The following is a 23,884-nucleotide window of genomic DNA, read 5'->3' on the forward strand; positions in this document are numbered from 1 at the left end:
AAACTCTTGATGCTTTTGAAAAATCGAAAAATTACCTAAAAAATCTCAATTTCGACGGAAAAATGGCCGACGGGAAAAAATAATAAACAATTAAAAAATTCAACGCTTTTTAGAAAAGGTTAAATTTTCCCCGTGCCCTCATTTTCTTTTGGCTTTGTATTTTAGTGACATTTACCTTTTCATTTCATTTACAAGAAAAACAAAATTAAAGCAGCGGAAACAGAGTAAAAAACCTGAAACCCCTAAGTGATGGTGGGATAGTATAAATTTGTGGCATTTCTAGGATACAGCGTAAAGTAAAAAATTTTATAGACCTTATGCCCTTAAACCAAGCGAAACTTTAAAAAAAAAACGGGAATAGATCGAATCTTCTGTACAGGGGGTACTTAGGCCTGGCCACATGGCCCACGATGAAATTGTGACTGCTTAGAGCAGTATGTTTTAGGGTGCCTGGTAACCATTCTTATGCTCAAGTATTTACTTCGCTGTTTGATAAGCTATCTCTGTAAAAAAACCTATTTTTTGATGTTCGTGGAAAATTTGAGAGGATATGAGTCCCCTTATGAAACAACTTTCCCGGAGGAACCCCAAATTTTGTGGCCGGGGAAAAAGGGGGAAATTATTTTAAAAATCGGGGAAAATGTGGCTTTAAATTTTAAAACCTCATAAAATGACTTTGAACCTTTTTCCTTCTTTAACAGCTTTTATGGACTTTTAAAGTTCCGTGAAGTTGCTAAAAAATTTAATGACCATTAGTATCACCCTTTTAAATACAAAACTTTCAAAATATTACGAATCAAAAACAAGAGGTCAGTGGAACAGCGTGCTCGACTTTTCATGCTTGATGTAAAATAAAGCTTGAGAAAACTTTTGCTTCAAAAACATATTCAAAAGTCAAAAAGGGGCCAAAAATTCAGTAAAAATGTTGATAATTGCCTCCCCCCTTTTTACAACGGTGTCATGACGGTTAAAAATAGCAAAATATAAAGCAATCCCTCAAATCGATTTAAAAATATTGGATTTGGGAGAATTTTTTAACAATTTATTCTAACCGACGGGGGCCAAAATTCGTCAAAAAGCTGATAGATTCCCTTCTCTTTTTTGCAGACTGGGGTCATGTGGAAAACCTTTTTGCAAAGTATAAAAGCAATATCCTATGCTTTAAAAATTTTGGGGGGGCCCCAAATTTAAGTTATTCTAGTTGAAAAAGCCATAATTCGCAAGCTTGAAAAGGTTGCCCCCTCCTTTTTTACAACTGGGGTAGAGGGTAAAAAAAAAGTATAAATATGAAAGAAATAATCAATCGATTTCGAAAATTTTTGGGGTGGTATAAGAGCGTTGGTCTACGGTCGGGGGTCTGAGTTGATTCGGGCGGGGCGTATGTTCCCCTGACTATTTAAAAACGACATTTTTGTTGAAAACATTTTTCCTCCCCCTCTGTTCATGTGGGGAAATTGGCATTACTTGCGGGGAACGGTTTTACTGGTACAGATTTCCCGGAACCTGGGTTTGGTTACTGCCCCCCGGGTTTTGATGAAATTTTTGAAAACGGGGTTTAACCCCAAAAAAAAAAAACCCCCCCCTTTAACATTTTTTCTAACCAAAAGGGGGCCCTAATTTGTCTAAAGTTGATAGAGTTGCCCCCTCCCTTTTTACAGACTGGGGGCTGATGGGAAAAAAATATGCAAATATGAAAGCAAATCCTTGCTTTGAAAAAAAAATTTGGGGGGGTCGCAAACTTTAAGATTTATTCTAATCGAAATGGCCCCTAATTCACAAATGCTTGACGAGTTTTCCCCTCCTTTTAATAGCGGGGGCAGAGGGAAAAAAGAGCAAAATAATAAAAAACAATATTCAGGGGTTTGAAATATTTGGGGGGGGTACGCAAAATTTTAACATTTTGGTGACCTAGCAACAACCAATGCGGGGGGGTAGGGCGTCCCCCTTTTTTTGAAAATTGAGCTAAAAATTGCCCCCAAACTGTGCAAAAGTCCCCTAATTTGGTTGCGTCAAATTTACTAAAAGACAATGGAATTTTATGTATTTTTAAAAAATTTTTTTTCAAATGAACTTAAATTATGCTGGCAGCAGCCCAAAAATTGTAAACTTCAGGTACAGTAACCTTTCTGAATGGGGGGGAAGCTTAAATGTAATTTTTTTAAGGTTTTCAGGGTTTTTAGTAAATTTTTTATTAGTTTGGTTTTTGGAACTTTTTTTTAGCCCCCCCCCCCTCTTTATGAGTTTATATAGCAGTAAATTTTTTTAGAATAGAAAAATGACTTTGGTTTTTTGGTGTGTTTTTTGTTGTACTTTCAAGCATTGGGGTATTTTTCTTGCAAATACCTTCCTAACTTTGGGTTTCATTGTTTTATATGAAAAGTCATTTAAAATTTAAAAACAAAAGTTCCCAAAACTCACTTAAAAAGGGAAAATTTTATGTTATATCATTAGATTATTTTTTTTCTTTCTTTTCTTACGCGAATTCCCTTCGAAATTTTTTTTTTTTTTTGTTTTTCTTCTAAGTTTTTTTTTAATATAAATTTCATTTAATGCTGGGGCAAATTTCACGATCAAATAACCCGAAAAAAAATTTAAACCAAAAATTTTTCGTAAAAAGTTTCTGTAAAAGAAAGGGGTTTTTGTGCGTAATCCCGGGGCATACCGCCATTTCCATCACTCAATGAACGAAATTGTTTTTTTTATTATTCACAAAACATAAAACCAAAATTTTTAAACGAAAAATGAAAAATTTTTTTTTTGGGAAAAGAAATAAAACGATTTTAAAGGGCCCAAATTTAAAAGATAAAAACGATAGGCATGACTCCCTTTGATCTCTGGGATTATTTAAATATGCTGTTTTTTAAAAAGGGGACAGTTTTTTCCTTTGTGGAATAAAATGTCACATGGTAAAGACCCCTGCTTTTTTCTTTAAAATTGGCCCTGGTAAAAAAATAACATAAATTTTAAAATGAAAAAGTGTGATTTGGTAGGACAAAGTATGCCCTCTATATTTCCTCTTTTGGCATCTCAATGGGCAATTGTTTTTAAAGTGGAAATAGACTGGAAAAGTGTAAAATTTCCCTTTTTTTAATCTCCCTTTCGTTTCATTTCGTTAAAAAAAAAAAAGCAAGCCTTCTTAAATTACATTTTTTTTTACATTCGTCAATTTCCCCTATGAAAAATATAGCATTTGGGCAATTTTTCAAATAGGGTTTTGTAAAAAAACTTTAACTATTTTCCCGCAATGAATTATTATTTAATATTAGAATAAAACCAAAAAATAGCTTCAGTTTTTCTTACGTATGCGCGACGGCTGCTTTAAAAGCTTGAGATCAAACAGACTGGTTCGGAAGGTGAGTTCACTTACTAATATTTTTTTTGTCTTTTGTTTTGGCTTTTGTTTCCTTACATCTAATTCACGCTTCCACAACTCACAGTTTTTTTGTAAAAGGGGTTACATTTTTTTGTGGGTTCACATATCCACACATTTTTGTGTGTCCTTCCCAAATTTTTTTTGAATTGGGAGGAAAAACCCACTCTGCCCCGTTTTCGGGTTCCATCAATCTCTGGCTTGAGCGGCTGTTACGTAGATAATTTAAAGAAATATTTAAAGAAGTTTCAAAATTTTTTTTTCAAAGAAGAACTGGTGTTTTTTTTCCTGCAGTATTTTAATTTTTAATTTTGATAAACTTTTTAAACTCTTAAACTGAAAAAAAAAAAACCCCGCTATTTTTTTTTTTTGGATCAACTTTAAATTTTTTAAATGTTGCTCTGGTTTTGTATTGAATTTTCCGACAGTTTTCAAAATTTCGGTGGGCTTGATTATTATCTTTAAAGAATAATAGACCTTTAATAAAAAAAATTTTCACCATCTTGAGAACTTGGGAATTTTTTTACAAAAAACTCCCTGACTTTTTTTTAAGAGTTTTGGGTGAAAATGAAAAGTTTTGTGAAATTTTTACTTCAATAAAAAATAGTTTAACTTCAAAGGGGTTGAAAATTGTAGTTTAAATGAAAAAAACCGGCCCGCCAATAGTACCTCAGTTTTTTAACATACTTTTAAAAAATTGTCTATTAGTTTCCCAAAAAGGGGTTACACTTCAGCCCTGGGGCAACATTTTAATCGGGTACAAAATTGCCAACTGCATATACCCACAGCATAATATAGAAATAGATTCCCTCAAATTTAAGTTTTCACAGAAACTACATGGCCAACGTAAACTTTCCTTAATGAACCGAGTTCCTTAAAAAAAATTTTAGTACTGAAACTTCAAAAGAAAACAAAATTTTATTTCAATAATCTAAATTACATTTCACATAAAGTAACAAGGAAATGGTAAAAAAAATTTCCTGATAAAAAAAGTTCCATTATCAATGTAAAAAAAAATAAATTATGAAAAAAGAAGCTGCGTTTTAATAAATCTTATTCCCCCCCGGGGGACCTTGCGATACAAAAACCTAACCCCAAAAGAGGTCAAAGGTCAAATGAGGTCAGGGATGTTTTTAAGAGGGAATGGTCACAGGTTCATCTGCTTAGTATAAATCATTCTAGTAAGGGGGATTTAGCAGAAAAAACGGTCCAATTGGTTAAACCAAAGGCAAGTCCAAAACGGGGTCAAGGTTTAAACAAGGTCAGGATGTTTGAAATAGGAAAAGGGCACAGTTACATTGCATTGTATCAATCATTCTGTAATGGGGATTTATGCAGAGAAAAAAATCCCATTTTTTTAAAAAAAGAAATGGCCCATACAAAGCTTCCCTTTGGGTTTTGATGCTAGACGGAACGCCCATTTGGTAACCTCGTACGGCGGCGAAGGGGCGACGAGGAGGGGGAAAAAAACAGGCAAACATATGCCTCCCCCTAGTAGATTCGGGGCAAAAAAAATAGCCCCCAGGGAACTGTCGGCTGGCCCTTTGACCCATAACTGTGACCCAATTAATGGGGATGAATCTGCTCCTGAGTTAAACTTCTGCTGAATTAAAAAAGATTTTCCTAAAATGTCCAAGTTTGGGGGATACCTTTTTCCCCCAATTGGACCTTTACTTTTTGCAAAAACTGGGTTTGCTGAAAACTCTGGGAACATTTTGCCAAAAATAAAAAAGATTTCCCAAAGCATGTCAAAGTTTTGGGGGCCCGGGTGAGGCCTAAAATGACCTTGCCTTAACGTGCCTTTCCTTCGGAAAAACCTGAGGTGGCTGACACATCATCTTATTTCAAGGTACATTTGTGCCAAGTAAATTAAAATCCCTTCAGGCAAAGTTTTTGGGGGCCCAAAAGGAAAAAGCATTGTTTCTTTTTACCCCCAACTGTGACCTTGACCTTTAAACTAGGGGTCAGGGTTTTGCACATGGCACGTCGTCTTATCATGGGGAAATTTGTGCAAAATTATTAAAATTCTTTAGTTACGAGGGACCAACACGAAATTGCCTACAAGGGACGAAAAGAATGATATAGGGGCCAATAAAAAATTGGGTAGTTTAAAAAATTTTAAAAAAAAATATCTAGATTTCAAGCGAGGTTTAACGACCTGATTCTGAAAAACACAACGGCCTTTCTATAATTAATTGTGAAGGAAAAGCTTATGTGTCTCTCAAAAAGTTATTTTTTAAAAACGTTTCTAAAAAACTGTATTTTGTATTGCCATCCCATAAATTTTTTTTTTGTACAGTCAACTGTTCGCTGTTTACAAAGTGTATTGCTTTCTGACAAAATTTTAAAATTAAATTTTCTATGTACTTTCTCAACGGGAGTTTTCATATTTTTATGCCCCCATTTTTTTGAACATATTAAATTTTTTTCTTCTCTTTTAAGTTTTTATTTTAAAAAAGTAATGTAATCTTTTAAAAATATTTTTTTTTATTTATAAATCATTACTGAATAATATACAAAAACGAGACAAGGGGAATTTGACAGAAATTAATTTTATATTTTTTCCTTTCCCCTTAAAATAATTTGTCCTTTGTGTAAAAGTTCTGTCATTCTTACATGTAAATTTCTTTTAAAAATTTTTTAAGAGAGGACCCAAGGGTATTGGGCGCTTAAAGTGTCCCTTAATGTAAAAAAAAGTTGTTATCTTTCTTTATTTTATTTTTACTTCGCATGTAAAAGCGGGGCAACCTAAAAGGGTTCCCGGGATCGTAGCGTTAACTTCCCTTATGAATCCCAACAACATCTTCAAGAATCGGTGGAAGTCAAAGTTTTGACACAAGCTTCTAAACAAATATGCCTTTTTGGGGTCAACTCGACCCGCCCTTTGTGAGCTATGCTCTTGTTTTGAACAAGGACGAAATTGCAGTGGCATTATCAATTTTTCTACCCTGAAAAAACAATTATACTTGACCTTTATAGGACCCCACCTTTTACCCACAAAAAATCAGTATTGTGGGACTGCATAATCACATATTGCCCTTAAACACAACCAATTTTATGAGACGACAGACGATGGATGGAAGGGAGACAATGGAAAGGCATTTCCTTTAGCCCCCCCCCTGTTTCAACAGTAGGGGATTAAAAAAGGGAAGGCTATGTGTTGGATGAAACAAGGATTTCCCGCAACAGAAGTTTTATACTGTAAGGCTATGTCAATGGACCTTTCCCCAAATTTCCCAAGGGTGACTGTTTCCCTATTTCCCAAAAATTTTCCCAAAACACGCCCAAAAATCAAAATTTAAAACCGAACCATTTGGTATGAATTTCCAAAATAACTATTTAAGTTTCGAATAAAACCCAAAAAAAGCCACATCATTTAAGCTGGAAAACCATAGCCCCGCCCGGAGCTGTAATGTATTGGAATTTCTAAAATTATTTTTTAATTATTGGCAACCAGTTTAAATTTTTGAAAAAAAAAATTGCTTCCCCCACTGACATACTTTATATTAATTTCAAACACTAACCATTGCGCCCATTTTTTTTAAAATTTTGGGGGGTTCATTTCCAAATTGTGGAGGTTTTTGATGGTCAAAAGCAAAGTTGGTGAAAAAACAATATTTTTGTAAAAATCAAAGTTACAATATAAACTTTCCTGGAAAAAACCCAATCCCTTTTGTTGTTTAACACTGTGATTTTTCCCTATTTACCTAGAGTAGACCCCTTTTGTAAAAAGGCAAAAAAAAAACCTAATTCTTTTTATATTTTAATTTAATTGAAACCCCTTCTTACCCCCAAAAAACCCACCAAACCAAAATTAAAAAATTTTTTAACCCTTTCTGCAGTTAAAATAAATTATTTTTGTGACGAAGGTTAACAAAAAAAAAAAGCCCAAAAAAGATATCCCGGCAGAATTTGCCACTGTCAAGTGTATCAACCCAAGGGGCCCTGGTTCTTGTGCATGGCACTCTGTCCCCAATGGTAACCCTTCATTTAAGTTTTCATCAAACCCCTGATAAGAAGAAAAGCTCCGGGGCAAACTTCAATTGATCTTTGCCTCCAACTGTGACCGCCTTTGGTGGAAATGTGTGTGAAAAAACGAAATAATTGCATTTGTTTTGGATATTTTTCCCGGGAAAAACTTTTGTCATTTTAAAAATTCAAAAGGGACTATCTTTTTCCCAAAAAAAATTCAGATTTTTTTAACTCACCTTTCACCCGTTTAATCCACCCCAATAAAAAGATAAATTTTTAATTCAAATCTGCATTTACTTCTGAGCCCAAAAAATTTTTATGAAAACTTTTAACCTTGATTTTCCAGAAGGATAATTTTATAAAATTTGTACAAGTTAGAGCCTTGGATGTGTAACCTTTGGGTTTTTACCTGAAGATCGTGTAGTTTTTTACAAGTGTCTCAAACATTAGATACGGATTTTCTTTTTTAAAAAAATTACTTAAAAATTTAAAAAAGGGGGATAAAAGCTCTAAAAAAAAAAGCGGTAAATTATTTTCTTAAACAGCTTGTCTTGTGCATGAGCAAACTTCGTCGCAAATTCTTAACGGAACTTCAGTAAAGAAGTAGATATTGGGCTTCAGTGGAAACTTTAATGAAACATTTTTCAAAATTCCAAGGTTTTTATTGCTAGAGATGGTACCTAAGGCAACGTATTCAATGACAACAGCAACAAATTAAGTGCAAAACTGAAGTGCATATCTCTTTTTTCACACTTCAGGTACTCCAGTATTAAGTTTTCAACAGAAAGTAATATCAGATGAAAAAAAACTGAATTCTACTATTACAATTCCCCAACAGCATGTGGCTTTCACTTTTGTGTGATTTAAATTCTGCAAAATTTTCAGTTAGAAAAAAAACATAGACACTTTCAATTGCAAAAATAAGAACTTAATAAAGTAAATCTTCATTTGAGCCGCACCATGAGAAAACCAACATAGTGCGCTTGCAACCAGCATGGATCCAGACCAGCCTGTACATCCATGCAGTCTGGTCAGGATTGATGCTGTTCGCTATCAAAGCCTACTGCAATTAGAGAAACTGTTAGCTGGTTGAAAAGCCACTATGTTGGTTTTCTCATGGCGCGGCTCATTATTTCATACATACTTAAATGGTTTATGTCCAGTGTGTATCCGGAGATGTAAAACTAACATGGCCTTCCTCGAACACTCGTAACTGCAGTATGTACATTTGAAATCTTTTTTCCCACCATGCACCACTTCCTTGTGTTTTTTCATACATTTCACATTCACAAATCTTCTACCACAGATATTACAAGTCTTTGGTGTATGCCTGAAATAAGAATATGAGCCGTGCCATGAGAAAACCAACATAGTGGGTTTGCGACTAGCATGGATCCAGACCAGCCTGCGCATCCGCGCAGTCTGGTCAGGATCCATGCTGTTCGCTAACAGTTTCTCCAATTCCAATAGGCTTTAAAAGCGAACAGCATGGATCCTGACCAGACTGCGCGGATGCGCAGGCTGGTCTGGATCCATGCTGGTCACAAAGCCATTATGTTGGTTTTCTCATGGCATGGCTCATATAACATGTATGGGATAATCAGAGTTGCCACTTAGTTAAGAAAACTTAATTCCCTGACTTTTTCCTGACTAAACCTTACTTTTCACTGACCAATACCATCATATTTTTTCGGCCTTTTCCTCCACTACAACCATCCAATCTTCTCTTTTATATTTATTTTGTTTCAGATATAACAATCTTTCATTAACAAAGCCTTTCAGTCTTCAAAATTTCAAAGTTAACACAAAAACGAAATTGATTTAAACACATTTAAATTATGTTTATACACAATTACTCAAAACTGTGTTTGGAAATACTTATAAACAACCCTTGAAGACCGCTATAGCCACTTAATATTATGAACATTGACCCAGAATTTCATTTTTCACTGACTTTTCGAAAATTTCATTTTTCTCTGACCATCACCAAGATCTCCCTGACAATCCAATGACCTTGAAAAACAGATCATTTTTCCCTGACTTTTCAAGGTAAGTGGCAACACTGGATAATACAAGCACCTGCAGACATTTATGATGGGTGTGAAAATAGATTGTACATGTACTATCAATGAATTGTGATTATTAGATGAATGTCTTGACAGAGTGCATTCATGGTGAAAGTTATATGTACAATCAAGTAACCCCATTGGGCGGGGGCAATTTGACCCCTGGGGTCATGATCTGAATAATTTTGTAGAGGTCCACTAGGCAATGCTACATGTTAAATATCTAAGCTCTAGGCCTTCTGGTTTATTTTAAGAAAATTTTTGAAGATTTTCCTATGTTAAATCAAGTGACCCCTGGGGCAGGGATTAATTTTGACCCGGGGGTCATGATTTGAACAAATTTTGTAGAGGTCCACTAGGCAATGCTACAGGTCAAATATCTAAGCTCTAGGCCTTCTGGTTTATTTTTTTTTTTAATTTTTTGAAGATTTTCCTATAGAAATCTATGTAAAAATCAAGTGATTCCTGGGGCGGGGTCAATTTTGACCCTGGGGTCATGATTTGAACAACTTTAGTAGAGGTCTACTAGGCAATGCTACATGTCAAATATCTAAGCCTAGGGCTTCTGGTTTTTGAGAAGAAGATTTTTTAAGATTTTCCTATGTAAAATCAAGTGACCCCTGGGGCACGGTCAATTTTGACCCCGGGGTCATGATTTGAACAAACTTGGTAGAGGTCCTTTAGGCAATGCTTCATACCAAATATCTAAGCTCTAGGGCGTCTGGTTTTTGAGAAGATTTCTAAAGTTTTTCCTTTCGGTTGCCATGGCAACCAGAGTTCTGCATGGAATTCAATTCTTTGAATAATTTGAAAGGGGGTCACCCAAGGATCATTCATGTGAAGTTTGGTGTAATTCTGCCCAGTGGTTTTCAAGAAGAAGATTTTTTTAGAAATTGTTGACGGACGACACACTACGGACATCAAGCGGTCACAATAGCTCACCTTGTCACTTCATGACAGGTGAGCTAATAAAAGTATAATTATGCTAGATTAAAAAATCTTCAGAGTACTATTTGTCAGTCAGGGGTGTATCTGTTTTAAGTTATGTAACCTATTTCAGTTACTTTTTCAAGCATTTTATAACCTGTATTAGTTACAGTGAAATAAGTAGCAATCTGTGCTTAATCAAATTCTCTTTTAGTCTGATCATGACCTGATAAGCATAATGGGATGCTAAGAGTTTTATAGCTTTAAACCTTTTACGTAAAAGCTGGAAAGATGAGTTCAAGGATTCAGGAAAAAAATGCATTAGTCACATTCAAAATGAGGAATAGGCACAGGAGGGCTTTGTAATATTTTATGATAACTGAAACAAGTAATGAAAATATAAGCAGTAAGTTATAAACTGCGATAACTTGAAACAGTTACACCCCTGACTGTTTGTAGGAATGATCACTAGCAAACTGTTTTGTAGGTACTGTATTCTGTTTGTTGGTATTTTCTAAAACAATTTCATCTTATAATATCTGTAATCAAGCTAGTGATACTACCTGAGGGACTTGAGACATGTATTATTCAAGAGAACAGCTTAGCTGTGATATATGCAATTTTTTCATGGAATGTGTGTGTCACTTAAGGATACGCATGCCACCAAAAATCACCAAAGTTAGTGAGATTTCATTTGGTTATCAACAGATTAAATGAGATTTCATTTTGTTGTCACCACAGTGAGATTTCATTTGATAATCACCACAGTAAGTGAGATTTCAATTGGATATTTTACTCTCTTTGGTGATCTCAGATCTATTTTATTTAATACATCTTTCAAAGACTTTGGATAGTTAACTCACCATCTGTCTGACATCTCCTTCGAGTTGACAATATCTTGTGAGAGGTGACAAGTTTCATGATTCTTCATCTGAGCAAATTGTTTAAATGCTTTACCACAAACAGGGCAGGCATAGGGACGTTCTGAACCATGTGTCTCCAAGTGAATCTGAAAATATATGTTTAAATGCTTTACTACAAACAGGACACATTTTAACCATGTGCCTCTGAGTAAATCTGTAGTTACATGGTTTATTAAATGCAAACAAGAGCTTCTTTCTATTAAATATTAGAGATTTTTGGTTTTATTTTAACAAGAGATCCCCTGTAGGTATACATATTTTCTCCCAGACTGGAGGGTCAAAATCCAAATTTTTCACCTTTGCCTCCTATCTCCCAACCAAAACCATAATTCTCCCACTTTTCAAAATTTTTGGATTTTTTCCTTGTGACAGTAAATGGGTTGATAATCAATGAACACTGCAAAACAGGTTAACACTGTAAATCTAAGTGTAACTGACTATTGTGTATCATATATGTGTGACATGCATGTAGCTTGAGGAAATGGTCGTTTTCACAGGTGAATTCTGATAAAATGATTGTTTTGATGAGGGATTAGACCAGCAGGGCTTTTTCCGCCTGTCTAACAGGGCTAAATATCAACCCCATTTCCAAACACCAAAAGAAGGACCCTATTTTATTTACAAAAAAATATTGTAGGAAAACCAGAAAATTTAGTATTCTGTATATGTAGTGAAAATTGGCTCTACTCAACCAAGAACTGTGACCTTGACCTTTGACATAGAGAAATGGCTTTGTGCATGACACATCATCTATTCATGCTTATCATTTTCATCAAATTATTTTGAAATTGGACCATGCATGTCAAAGTTATGGACCAGACATGTAGACCACATTATCAGTATATACGTAGTGAAAATTGGCCAAGTTCAACCAAGAATTGTGACCTTGACCTTTGAGCTAGTGAAATGGCTATTGCGCATGACTCATTGTCTATCCATGCTTATCATTTGTGTCAAATTATTCTGAAATCGGACCATGCATGTCAAAGTTATGGCCTGGACACGAACACCACCCTTTCCTGAACACAACAAACACACACACACACAAACAAACATACAGACATGGGTAACACTATATGCTCCCACCACCCCCACCCCCATTTTATGGGGGCATAACTAGATGCGTGTCCACAGAACACAAGTTCCCCCCACTCCTGTCACTGTACATGGTTTCATGACTCAAGGTGAAACATTTTTTAAGATGTTTGCAATACAAACTTTTAGAACTTAATGAGTATTTTTCACTTCATAATTTTGGCCTAGCTGAGCAAAATCTCAAAGAGAACAGTGGTTCAAAACTTCATAGGCTATCCTCTAATATTTTATGACTCTAGGTAAAGTACATATTTGGCATACGTTAGTATTGTTATTTCTGGCACTTCATTCAAAAATATTCTGTGAATAAGAGTACTGCTAATGTTGACGCTTGTGGTAGTGAGAGGTGTTGAAAATTTCATTGCTCTGATAAACTGATTCATTTTGGTTTAAGCCTTGGAAAAACTTAATTACAAGTCACTAAAGTGACTTTCAAGCTTTTGATGGTAGAGGGAGACCCCAAGTTCACCTATGAGTCTTATTTTAGGCATGAAAAGGCCGCATGGTAGAACAAACAACCTTCCTTCAGCAAGTTGGATGGTTTCCTCACAACTCTAGACTCCAAGATAAGTTTTGGACCAACAGCGGTGAAGACCAAGTGACTGAAAGTCAGTGACCTTATCCATTAAATTATCTGACTATGGAGGCCCCCTGTTTTTACCTTAAGTTTTGAAGGTATTTCCATTTTGAACAGTTTTCTTGGCCACAGAGGCCCCTTGACCTTTCCTTTAGTTTTCAAGGTGCATCTGATTTTATAGTTTTCTTGGCCACTGAGGCCCCCTGACCCTACCTTTAGTTTTGAAGGTGTGTCTGTTTTGTATAGTTTTCTTGACCACGGAGACCCCTGACCCTACCTTTAGTTCAGAAGGTGTGTCTGTTTTGTATGGGTTTCTTGGCCACGGAGACCCCTGACCCTACCTTTAGTTTTGAAGGTGCATCTGTTTTGTAGAGATCACAGAGAGGGCAACTGATCATGTCTATACTGATTCTGTGTATCTTCCACATATGAATTCTCGCCACTCTCCAGGTATCAAACGTCTCCTCACATGCTGTACACCTAAACAGATTGAGAAAGAAAAAAAATTCCTTTATTTTTCTGGTTACTGCTTATGATTTCATGTTTTCCATCAGTTAATTAAAATATTATGGTTGATTATATTTAAAACTTGAACTGTTGAAATAATTTGTTCTTTTTGTTGGATAGAGCATCAGCCTCACATGAAGAGGTCAATCTCCTAAGTGATACTTGAACCTATATAGGTGAGGGGCAAGTGATCTGGGCAGCCACCTTAACCAATCTACCAAGAGGGTCCCCTGTGTCAAACAGTGGAATCTCATTTTATACTTCAACCTTAAATTTAAAGTAAAAGCGGACATAATTCATAAACTGGAAATGTGTCCATGGGACACAGATGTCCCCACTACATGACATTAAAATGACAATTTTTTCCCAGGTCAGGGGCCACAACTCCTACAATACCAAATGAATCCAGATGCGAAACCCCAGGTGCAAAACTGCACATGCTGACCAACATTCCTGTAAACTTTGGTGACTCTAGGTCAAATACTTTTGGAGCTACGCACGACACAACATTAAAATGACCCATTTTTAACTAAGTCAGTTGCTATAACTCCTACACAACTGAACGAATCCGGACGCGAAACCCCAGGTTCACAACTGCATATGCTGACCAACATTCCTGTAAACTTTGGTGATTCTAGGTCAAATACTTTTGGAGCTATGCGCGACACAACATTAAAATGACCAAGTTTTTACTAAGTCAGGGGCCATAACTCCAACACGACTGGATGAATCCGGACGCGAAACCCCAGGTGCACAACTGCACATGCTGACCAACATTCCTGTAAACTTTGGTGACTCTAGGTCAAATACTTTTGGAGCTATGCGCAACACAACATTAAAATGACCAATTTTTTACTAAGTCAGGGGCCATAACTCCTACATGAGAGGATGAATCCGGACGCGAAACCCCAGGTGCACAACTACACATGCTGACCAACATGCCTGTAAAGTTTTGTGACTCTAGGTCATATAGTTTAGGAGCTAGGCGCAACACAACACTAAAATGACCAATTTTTACAAAGTCAGGGGCCATAACTTCTACACGACTGAATGAATCCGGACGCGAAACCCCAGGTGCACAACTACACATGCTGACCAACATTCCTGTAAAGTTTTGTGACTCTACGTCAAATACTTTCAGAGCTACGCGCGACACAACATTTTCGGAAGGACGGACGGACGGAAGCACGGACAAGAGCAAATCTATATGCCCCCCCCCTCAAAGTGGGGGCATAAAAATTGATGTCAGAGTTAAGCACCTTATATCACATGATGTGGGAGATGATGTGGAACAACTATTTTAAGTTTGAATCAAATCCATTTAGTAATAACTGAGATATAGTGAAAATACAACAAAATTAACCTTAAAGTCTAAGTAAAAGGGGACATAATTCATGAAAACTTGGTGTCAGAGTTATTCACCTTGTGTCACATGATGTGGGTGATAAGGTAGAACATCTATTTTAAGTCTGAATCAAATTCATTTAGTAATAACTGAGATAATAGATTTCGCGACACGACACAACAGGACGGGACAAAACTGACTCCTATATACCCCCCACAAACATGTTTTGTGGGGGTATAAAAAGCAAACAAGAGCCCTGGCTGCCTGCAACCTTTTATGCTTTAATATCAAGGTCAGTATTCAATTCACATGAAGAACTGTCAGCAGGTTTCTGCATGTATAAGAGAGCAGCATGTCAAAGGTCTCTAGAGCCTAACCAGTACACCACCAGTCCTTATATTATGTAACAAAATTCATTATACAAATAGACTCACAACATTTGTTAACATATTTCTTCAGATAAAACTGTACAAATACCGGTAGTAGGAGTTTTTTTAAACAAGAGGATCATGATGGTCCTGAATCACTCACCTGTTCCCACATGACCCAGTTTTGAGTATGACCTTGTTTTTTCTATTATATGACATAGTGACCTAGTTTTTGAGCTCATGTGACCCAGTTTTGAACTTGACCTAGATATTATCAAGATAAAAATTCTGACAAATTTTCATGAAGATCCATTGAAAAATATGGTCTCTAGAGAGGTCACAAGGTTTTTCCATTATTTGACCTATTGACCTAGTTTTCGAAGGTACGTGACCCTGTTTTGAACTTTAACTAGATATCATCAAGATGAACATTCTCACTAATTTTCATGAAGATCTCATGAAAAATATGGCCTCTAGAGAGGTCACAAGGTTTTTCTATTTTTATACCTACTGGCCTAGTTTTTGACCGCACGTGACCTAGTTTCGAAAGTGACCTATATATCATCAAGGTGAACATTCAGATCAATTTTCATGAAGATCCATTGAAAATATGGCCTCTAGAGAGGTCAAAAGATTTTTCTAATTTTATACCTACTGACCTAGTTTTTGACCGCAGTTGATCCAGATATCATCAAGATGAACATTCAGACCAACTTTCATACAGATCCCATGAAAAGTATGGCCTCTAGAGAGGTCACAAGGTTTTTTGATTATTTGACCTACTGACCTAGTTTTTTAAGGCACGTGACCCAGTTTCAAACCTGACCTAGAAATCATCAAGGTGAACATTCTGACCAATTTTTATGGAGATCCATTCACAAGTATGGCCTCTAGAGAGGTCACAAGGTTTTTCTATTTTTAGACCTACTGACCTAGTTTTTGACCGCACATGACCCTGTTTCGAACTTTGCCTAGACATCATCAAGATGAACATTCAGACCAACTTTCATACAAATCCCATGAAAAATATGGCCTCTAGAGAGGTCACAAGGTTTTTCTATTATTTGACCTACTGACCTAGTTTTTGAAGGCATGTGACCCACTTTCGAACTTGACCTAGATATCATCAAGATGAACATTCAGACCAACTTTCATACAGATCCCATGAAAAATATGGTCTCTAGAGAGGTCACAAAGTTTTTCTATTATTTGACCTACTGACCTAGTTTTTGATGGCACGTGACAAACTCTCGAACTTGACATAGATATCATCAAGGTGAACATTCTGACCAATTTTCATGAAGATCTCATAATATATATGGGCTCTAGAGAGGTCACAAGGTTTTTCTATTTTTAGACCTACTGACCTAGTTTTTGACCGCACGTGACCCAGTTTCGAACTTCACCTAGATATCATCAAGATGAACATTCAGACTAACTTTCATACAGATCCCATATAAAATATGGCCTTTAGAGAGGTCACAAGGTTTTCTATTATTTGACCTACTGACCTAGTTTTTGAAGGCACGTGACCCAGTTTCGAACTTGACCTAGATATCATCAAGGTGAACGTTCTGACCAATTTTCATGAAGATCTTGTGAAATACATGGCCTCTAGAGAGGTCACAAGATTTTTCTTTTGTTAGACCTACTGACCTAGTTTTTGAAGGCACTTGACCCAGTTTCGAACTTGACCTAGATATCATCAAGGTGAACATTCTGACCAATTTTCATGAAGATCTTGTGAAATATATGGCCTCTAGAGAGGTCACAAGGTTTTTCTATTTTTAGACCTACTGACCTAGTTTTTGATGGCACATGACCCAGTTTCGAACTTGACCTAGATATCATCAAGATGAACATTCTGACCAATTTTCATAAAGATCCCACAAAAAATGTGATCTCTAGAGTGGTCACAAGCAAAAGTTTACAGACGCACGCACGCACGGACGCACAGACGACGGACGCCGCGCGATTACAAAAACTCACCTTGTCACTGTGTGACAGGTGAGCTAAAAAAGTAGGAAAAAAGTAGGAACAGACCTAACAAGAGCTGTCGGAGGACAGAAACGCTCGACTATTGAACAGCCTTGTCAATTGAATGAATACAAAAGTTGAAAAAGGGGCATAATATTTATAAAATGCAAAGTAGAGGTATTGAACCTCTGTACTGCATGTCATATCATGACAGTGAACAAGTGTGTGAAGTTTCAATCCTTTCCAATTTGTGGATACTGAGATACCAGCTTACATACAAAAACTTAACAAACAAGAGCACCGCCTTGCGGGTGCTGACGCTCATCTGATTTTTTTTTTGTATAATAGAAATATTGTCCTACCCATGATTTTCTAAGTCTAAAAAGGGCCATCATTCTTGCAAAAAGCAGGATAGAGTTATGTTTCTTGATGTACAGTGTCCACTTATGATTGTGAACAAGAGTGCAAGAATGTCACAATATACGCCCGTCACAGCAAATTTCTTTACTCTAGCACCTGTATTTGCAAATGGAATTTTAATTTTGTAGTTGTTTAGTAATAACTAAGTGTTTTGTTTTTCTAAGTCCACAAAAAAACTCCTTACCAGGTAGAGATACCTTAAAATACACCTAAAATTGGAAAGTAACATCTATGTTGTACCACAGAAAAGTGGTCTTGGTTTTTCCCTACGGTCAATTATAAAAAAGTTACAATATAAGTTATTTATAGTAACAACTAAGGGAAGTTAATCTTAAAAAAAAAAAAAAAAAAAAAAAAAAAAAAAATCAAAAAAAAAATTGTAAGTCCACACAAAAATCTTTACCAGGTAGAGACTGGTCAAAATACACCTCAAAATTGGATGTAGCATGCATGTTGTACTACAGAAAAGTGGTCTCGATTTTCCCTACGACTAGTAATGAAAAAGTTACAATATAAGCTATTTATAGTAACAACAAAGGGAAGTAATTCTAAAGAAGGGAACTGCGCATGACACTTCGTCTCATGATGGTGTATAGTTGTGTCAAGTTACATCAAAATCCCTCTATGCATGAAGAAGAAATGCTTCGGACAAAGTCATTCTTGTATCTGACCTTTGGCCTCTAAGTGTGACCTTGACCTTAGACCTAGGGACCTGGTTCTTGCGCATGACACTACGTCTTGTGGTGGTGAACATTTGTGCCAAGTTATATCAAAATCCCTCTATGCATGAAGAAGAAATGCTCCGGACAAGGTTTTCATTCTTGTATCCTTTGACCTCTAAGTGTGACCTTGACCTTAGACCTAGAGACCTGGTTCTTGCGCATGACACTCCGCCTCATGGTGGTGAACATTTGTGCCAAGTTATATCAAAATCCCTCTATGCATGAAGAAGAAATGCTCCGGACAAAGTTTTCATTCTTGTATCCTTTGACCTCTAAGTGTGACCTTGACCTTAGACCTAGAGACCTGGTTCTTGCGCATGACACTCCGCCTCATGGTGGTGAACATTTGTGCCAAGTTATATCAAAATCCCTCTATGCATGAAGAAGAAATGCTCCGGACAAAGTTTTCATTCTTGTATCCTTTGACCTCTAAGTGTGACCTTGACCTTAGACCTAGGGACCTGGTTCTTGCGCATGACACTCCTTCTCATGATGATGAACAATTGTGCCAACTTTAATCAAAATCCCTCTATGCATGAAGAAGATATGCTCCGGACAAAGTCATTCTTGAATTTGACCTTTGACCTCCAAGTGTGACCTTGACCTTAGACCTAGGGACCTGGTTCTTGCGCATGACACTCCGTCTCATGATGGTGAACAACTGTGCCAAGTTTCATCAAAATCCCTTCATGCATGTAGAAGATATGCTCCGGACAAGGTCTGTGGACGCCGCCCGCCCGCCCGCCCGCCAGGGGCGTTCCCATAATACGTCCCGTTTTTCAAACGGGCGTATAAAAACTGTTGCAAGTTTTAAAGCAATAGCTTTGATAGTTTATGAGAAAAGTTGCCTTAAACATAATACTCAACCAAGAAAATGATTTTCTAAGTCCAAAAGGGGCAATAATTATTGCAAAAAGCAGGATGGAGTTATGTTGCTTGCTGTACAGGGTCAGCTTATGATGGTGAACAAGTGTTGCAAGTTTCAAAGCAATAGCTTTGATAGTTTAAGAGAAAAAGTTGACCTAAACATAAAACTTAACCAAGAAATCTGATATTTTTTAAGTCCAAAAGGGGCCATAAATCTTGCAAAAAGCAGGATGGAGTTATTTTTCTTGCTGTACAGGGTCAGCTTATGATGGTGAACAAGTGTTGCAAGTTTTAAAGCAATAGCTTTGATAGTTTAGGATAAAAGCTGACCTAAACATAAAACTTAACCAAGAAAACTGATTTTCTAAGTCCAAAAGGGGCAATAATTCTTGCAAAAAGCAAGATGGAGTTATGTTTCTTGATGTACAGGGTCTGCTTATGATGGTGAACAAGTATTCCAAGTTTCAAAGCAATAGCTTTGATAGTTTAGGAGAAAAGTTGACCTAAACATAAAACTTAACCAAGAAATCTGATATTTTCTAAGTACAAAAGGGGCCATAAATCTTGCAAAAAGCAAGATGGAGTTATTTTTCTTGCTATACAGGGTCAGCTTATGATGGTGAACAAGTCTTCCAAGTTTCAAAGCAATAGCTTTGATAGTTTAGGAGAAAAGCTGACCTAAACATAAAACTTAACCAGGCAACGCCGACGCAGACGCCGACGCCGACAACCGCTCAAGTGATGACAATAACTCATCATTTTTTTTCAAAAAATCAGATGTATTCCAAGTTTCAAAGCAATAGCTTTGATAGTTTAGGAGAAAAGTTGACCTAAACATAAAACTTAACCAAGAAATCTGATATTTTCTAAGTACAAAAGGGGCCATAAATCTTGCAAAAAGCAAGATGGAGTTATTTTTCTTGCTATACAGGGTCAGCTTATGATGGTGAACAAGTCTTCCAAGTTTCAAAGCAATAGCTTTGATAGTTTAGGAGAAAAGCTGACCTAAACATAAAACTTAACCAGGCAACGCCGACGCAGACGCCGACGCCGACACCGACGCCGACGCCGACGCCGACAACGCTCAAGTGATGACAATAACTCATCATTTTTTTTCAAAAAATCAGATGAGCTAAAAACTGCTAAGTCAAAGGGGCATAATTTTGTAACAAGAGCACCGCCTTGCGGGTGCTGACGCTCATCTGATTTTTTTTGTATAATAGAAATATTGTCCTACCCATGATTTTCTAAGTCTAAAAAGGGCCATCATTCTTGCAAAAAGCAGGATAGAGTTATGTTTCTTGATGAACAGTGTCCACTTATGATTGTGAAAAACTGTTGCAAGTTTTAAAGCAATAGCTTTGATAGTTTATGAGAAAAGTTGCCTTAAACATAATACTCAACTAAGAAAATGATTTTCTAAGTCCAAAAGGGGCAATAATTATTGCAAAAAGCAGGATGGAGTTATGTTGCTTGCTGTACAGGGTCAGCTTATGATGGTGAACAAGTGTTGCAAGTTTCAAAGCAATAGCTTTGATAGTTTAAGAGAAAAAGTTGACCTAAACATAAAACTTAACCAAGAAATCTGATATTTTCTAAGTCCAAAAGGGGCCATAAATCTTACAAAAAGCAGGATGGAGTTATTGTTTCTTACTGTACAGGGTCAGCTTATGATGGTGAACAAGTGTTGCAAGTTTTTAAAGCAATAGCTTTGATAGTTTTAGGATAAAAGCTGACCTAAACATAAAACTTAACCAAGAAAACTGATTTTCTAAGTCCAAAAGGGGCAATAATTCTTGCAAAAAGCAAGATGGAGTTATGTTTCTTGATGTACAGGGTCTGCTTATGATGGTGAACAAGTATTCCAAGTTTCAAAGCAATTGCTTTGATAGTTTAGGAGAAAAGTTGACCTAAACATAAAACTTAACCAAGAAATCTGATATTTTCTAAGTACAAAAGGGGCCATAAATCTTGCAAAAAGCAAGATGGAGTTATGTTTCTTGCTATACAGGGTCAGCTTATGATGGTGAACAAGTCTTCCAAGTTTCAAAGCAATAGCTTTGATAGTTTAGGAGAAAAGCTGACCTAAACATAAAACTTAACCAGGCAACGCCGACGCAGACGCCGACGCCGACGCCGACAACCGCTCAAGTGATGACAATAACTCATCATTTTTTTTCAAAAAATCAGATGAGCTAAAAATGCCAAGTAGAGTTATGGGACCTTCACAGTGCATGTTAGATCATGACAGTGAACAAGTGTGTGAAGTTTCAATCCATTCCAATTAGTGGATACTGAGATATCAGATTACATACAAAAATTTAACCAAAAACTGCTAAGTCGAAAAAGGGGCATAATTTTGAAAAAAAAGAGAGTAGAGTTATGGGACTTGCTTAGTGCATGTCAGATCATGATAGTGAACAAGTATGTGAAGTTTCAATCCATTCCCATTAGTAAGTACTGAGATACCAGCTTACATACAAAACCTTAACCAAAAATTTCTAAGTCGAAAAAGGGGCATAATTTTGTAAAAAAGCAAAATAGAGTTATGGAACCTGTGCAATGTAGATCAGTTCATCACAGTAAATAAGTGTGTGAAGTTTCAATCCATTCCCACAAGTGGTTACTGAGTTACTAGCTTACATACAAAACCTTAACCAAAAATTTCTAAGTCGAAAAAGGGGCATAATTTTGTAAAAAAGCAAAATAGAGTTATGGAACCTGTGCAATGTAAGTCAGTTTGTCACAGTGAATAAGTGTGTGAAGTTTCAATCCATTCCCACAAGTGGTTACTGAGATACCAGCTTACATACAAAACCTTAACCAAAATCGGGACGCGGACGTCGACGCCAACGCATGGGCGAGTGCAATAGCTCACTATTCTATGAATAGTCGAGCTAAAAAGTAGGAAAATACTACTTGAAAGCATGCATTTGTGAAAAACAGATTAAAATTTTCACTTTTAGCAGCACCACTCAAGAAAATTTTGCATCTTATTTTCACTCCGTGAAAGATCATTCATTCTAACCCTAATACAAACAAGTTACAACTACCCTGTTTTGATTATTGTAAAATGCAATTCCTAGCATTAATCGCAATAATACTCAAAATGCTTTTGCAAGCATATGGGTCTTATCACAGACCTCCGAAGACTGTCTGGACTGGTTCAAAGAAAGAAATATGACTGAAATTTGGTATATGATTCTACCTCTTATCCTGCAAATAAAGTGTATGCAAGTAGCAGACCATGTTTTTACAAGGATTTAAAAACAAGTATCAGTAATACTATGATATGCACTTATAGTCCTGTAGCAACCTGTATCTCATTCTGACACCAAAATGTACAACAAAAAACATAACACTCGTAGCATTTGCTAAATGAGAATGGGAGAAAATTCTTTAGAGAAATCTTACTTGAATTGTGGACCTGTTACACCAGCATCGTCTATATGACACTGTAAATGTTGTCTCATTGTTTCTTCATCTTTGAATCGCAATGTACAACCTGTAATAAAACGCTACACTAATATGAAAAAATTAATTTCATGGTCATGTAATTCCATGATTTTGATAAAAAACTACTAATCAAAGCTTTTTGTAAGAGACTACCGGTAGGTTTTTCCTGGACTTCATGCTTAGTCAGCAAAATTAAATCCCGACTTTTCCAGCTTCTGATAGTGGAGGAAGATTCCAGCTGCCCTGCTGGCATTATTTCATCAGGGTAGGGCACCTGGGTAGAACCAACTACCTTATGTTAGCCGGCTAGATAGCTTCCTCTCTTAAAGAATTCTACATCTCCAAACTTCGAGCAAGGTTTTCAACCCACAGACAAGTGATTCATGTCAGCTACCTCAACTGCTCTGCCATGGAGGCCCCTTTATCCTATCTTTTGTTTCAAGTTGAGCTTGTTTTGTACAAACCTCTTGACTTGTTTAACAGGGACCATCAAGGGAGATCGTATGCTCAGCTGTTTTGATGTTGGATGCTTAAATAGGGCATATCTGAAGAAACTACAGCTATACTGCTTGTTAAATGAAACTTAACATTTCAGTGGAAAGTTTCTGAATTGACAAAGTGAAAAAAATGTAAAGAAGTTGGTATGGGTGCCTCTAGATCTCATACTGCCAAGGAAAAAAGTCACACATCTAAACATCAGGGACCTTGTCATAAATGATAACGTGGGTTTTGACATGAAAAACTGAGTAAAGTTTGAATCAAATCCATGCAGTAATTATAGAGATGAGTGTTAAGTTTGAAGCAAATTCATTTAGCAATTACAGAGATAGAGTAAAAATACATGGACATCAAAATTTTAACCTGAAATTCTAATAAGTAAAAGGAGGGCATTAAGGTACTCGTTATTTATTGTTTCCATAGTTACGGCTTTTTTGTCATATCATGGGGGTGATGATTTGAAACAACCACTGTTAAATCATTAGTATTTGTGGGGGACTAATTATCGTGGATTTTGTATTCGAGTCAATCCACAGAATTTAATCCTAACGAACAAGTAAAATTCCCATTCATTTTATGTTCAAAAGTTGAAATCCACAAATTGGTATCCCCATGAAATTGCCGTTTGACCAAAACCAAGAAATTTCTGCTCACAAAATTAAATGATTTTACAGTATTTCAGGTTTGAATTAAATACTTCATGTGGTAACAGAGACAAAATAAACATGCATAAAAAATTCTCAGTAAAAAGAGGCTTTATTCATGAAATATTGGTGCCAGAGTTACAGCCTGTG

General features: G+C 36.3%; 1 protein-coding gene across 1 annotated transcript in view; it reads right to left on the reverse strand.

Moving 5' to 3' along the window:
* The window catches only part of LOC123550398 (uncharacterized), a 71,564-nt gene that overhangs the window by 33,263 nt on the left and 14,417 nt on the right, over window positions 1-23,884 (reverse strand). Inside the window, exons 9-12 of the mRNA XM_053546858.1 lie at window positions 22,551-22,641; window positions 13,272-13,410; window positions 11,199-11,344; window positions 8,487-8,672 (exon numbers count right to left, since the gene is read on the reverse strand). Of these exons, the coding sequence (XP_053402833.1) occupies window positions 8,487-8,672; window positions 11,199-11,344; window positions 13,272-13,410; window positions 22,551-22,641 (562 nt within the window). The remainder of the gene's footprint in view (window positions 1-8,486; window positions 8,673-11,198; window positions 11,345-13,271; window positions 13,411-22,550; window positions 22,642-23,884) is intronic.

Source organism: Mercenaria mercenaria, chromosome 6, assembly GCF_021730395.1.
Source record: "Mercenaria mercenaria strain notata chromosome 6, MADL_Memer_1, whole genome shotgun sequence".
NCBI classification, from domain to species: domain Eukaryota; kingdom Metazoa; phylum Mollusca; class Bivalvia; order Venerida; family Veneridae; genus Mercenaria; species Mercenaria mercenaria.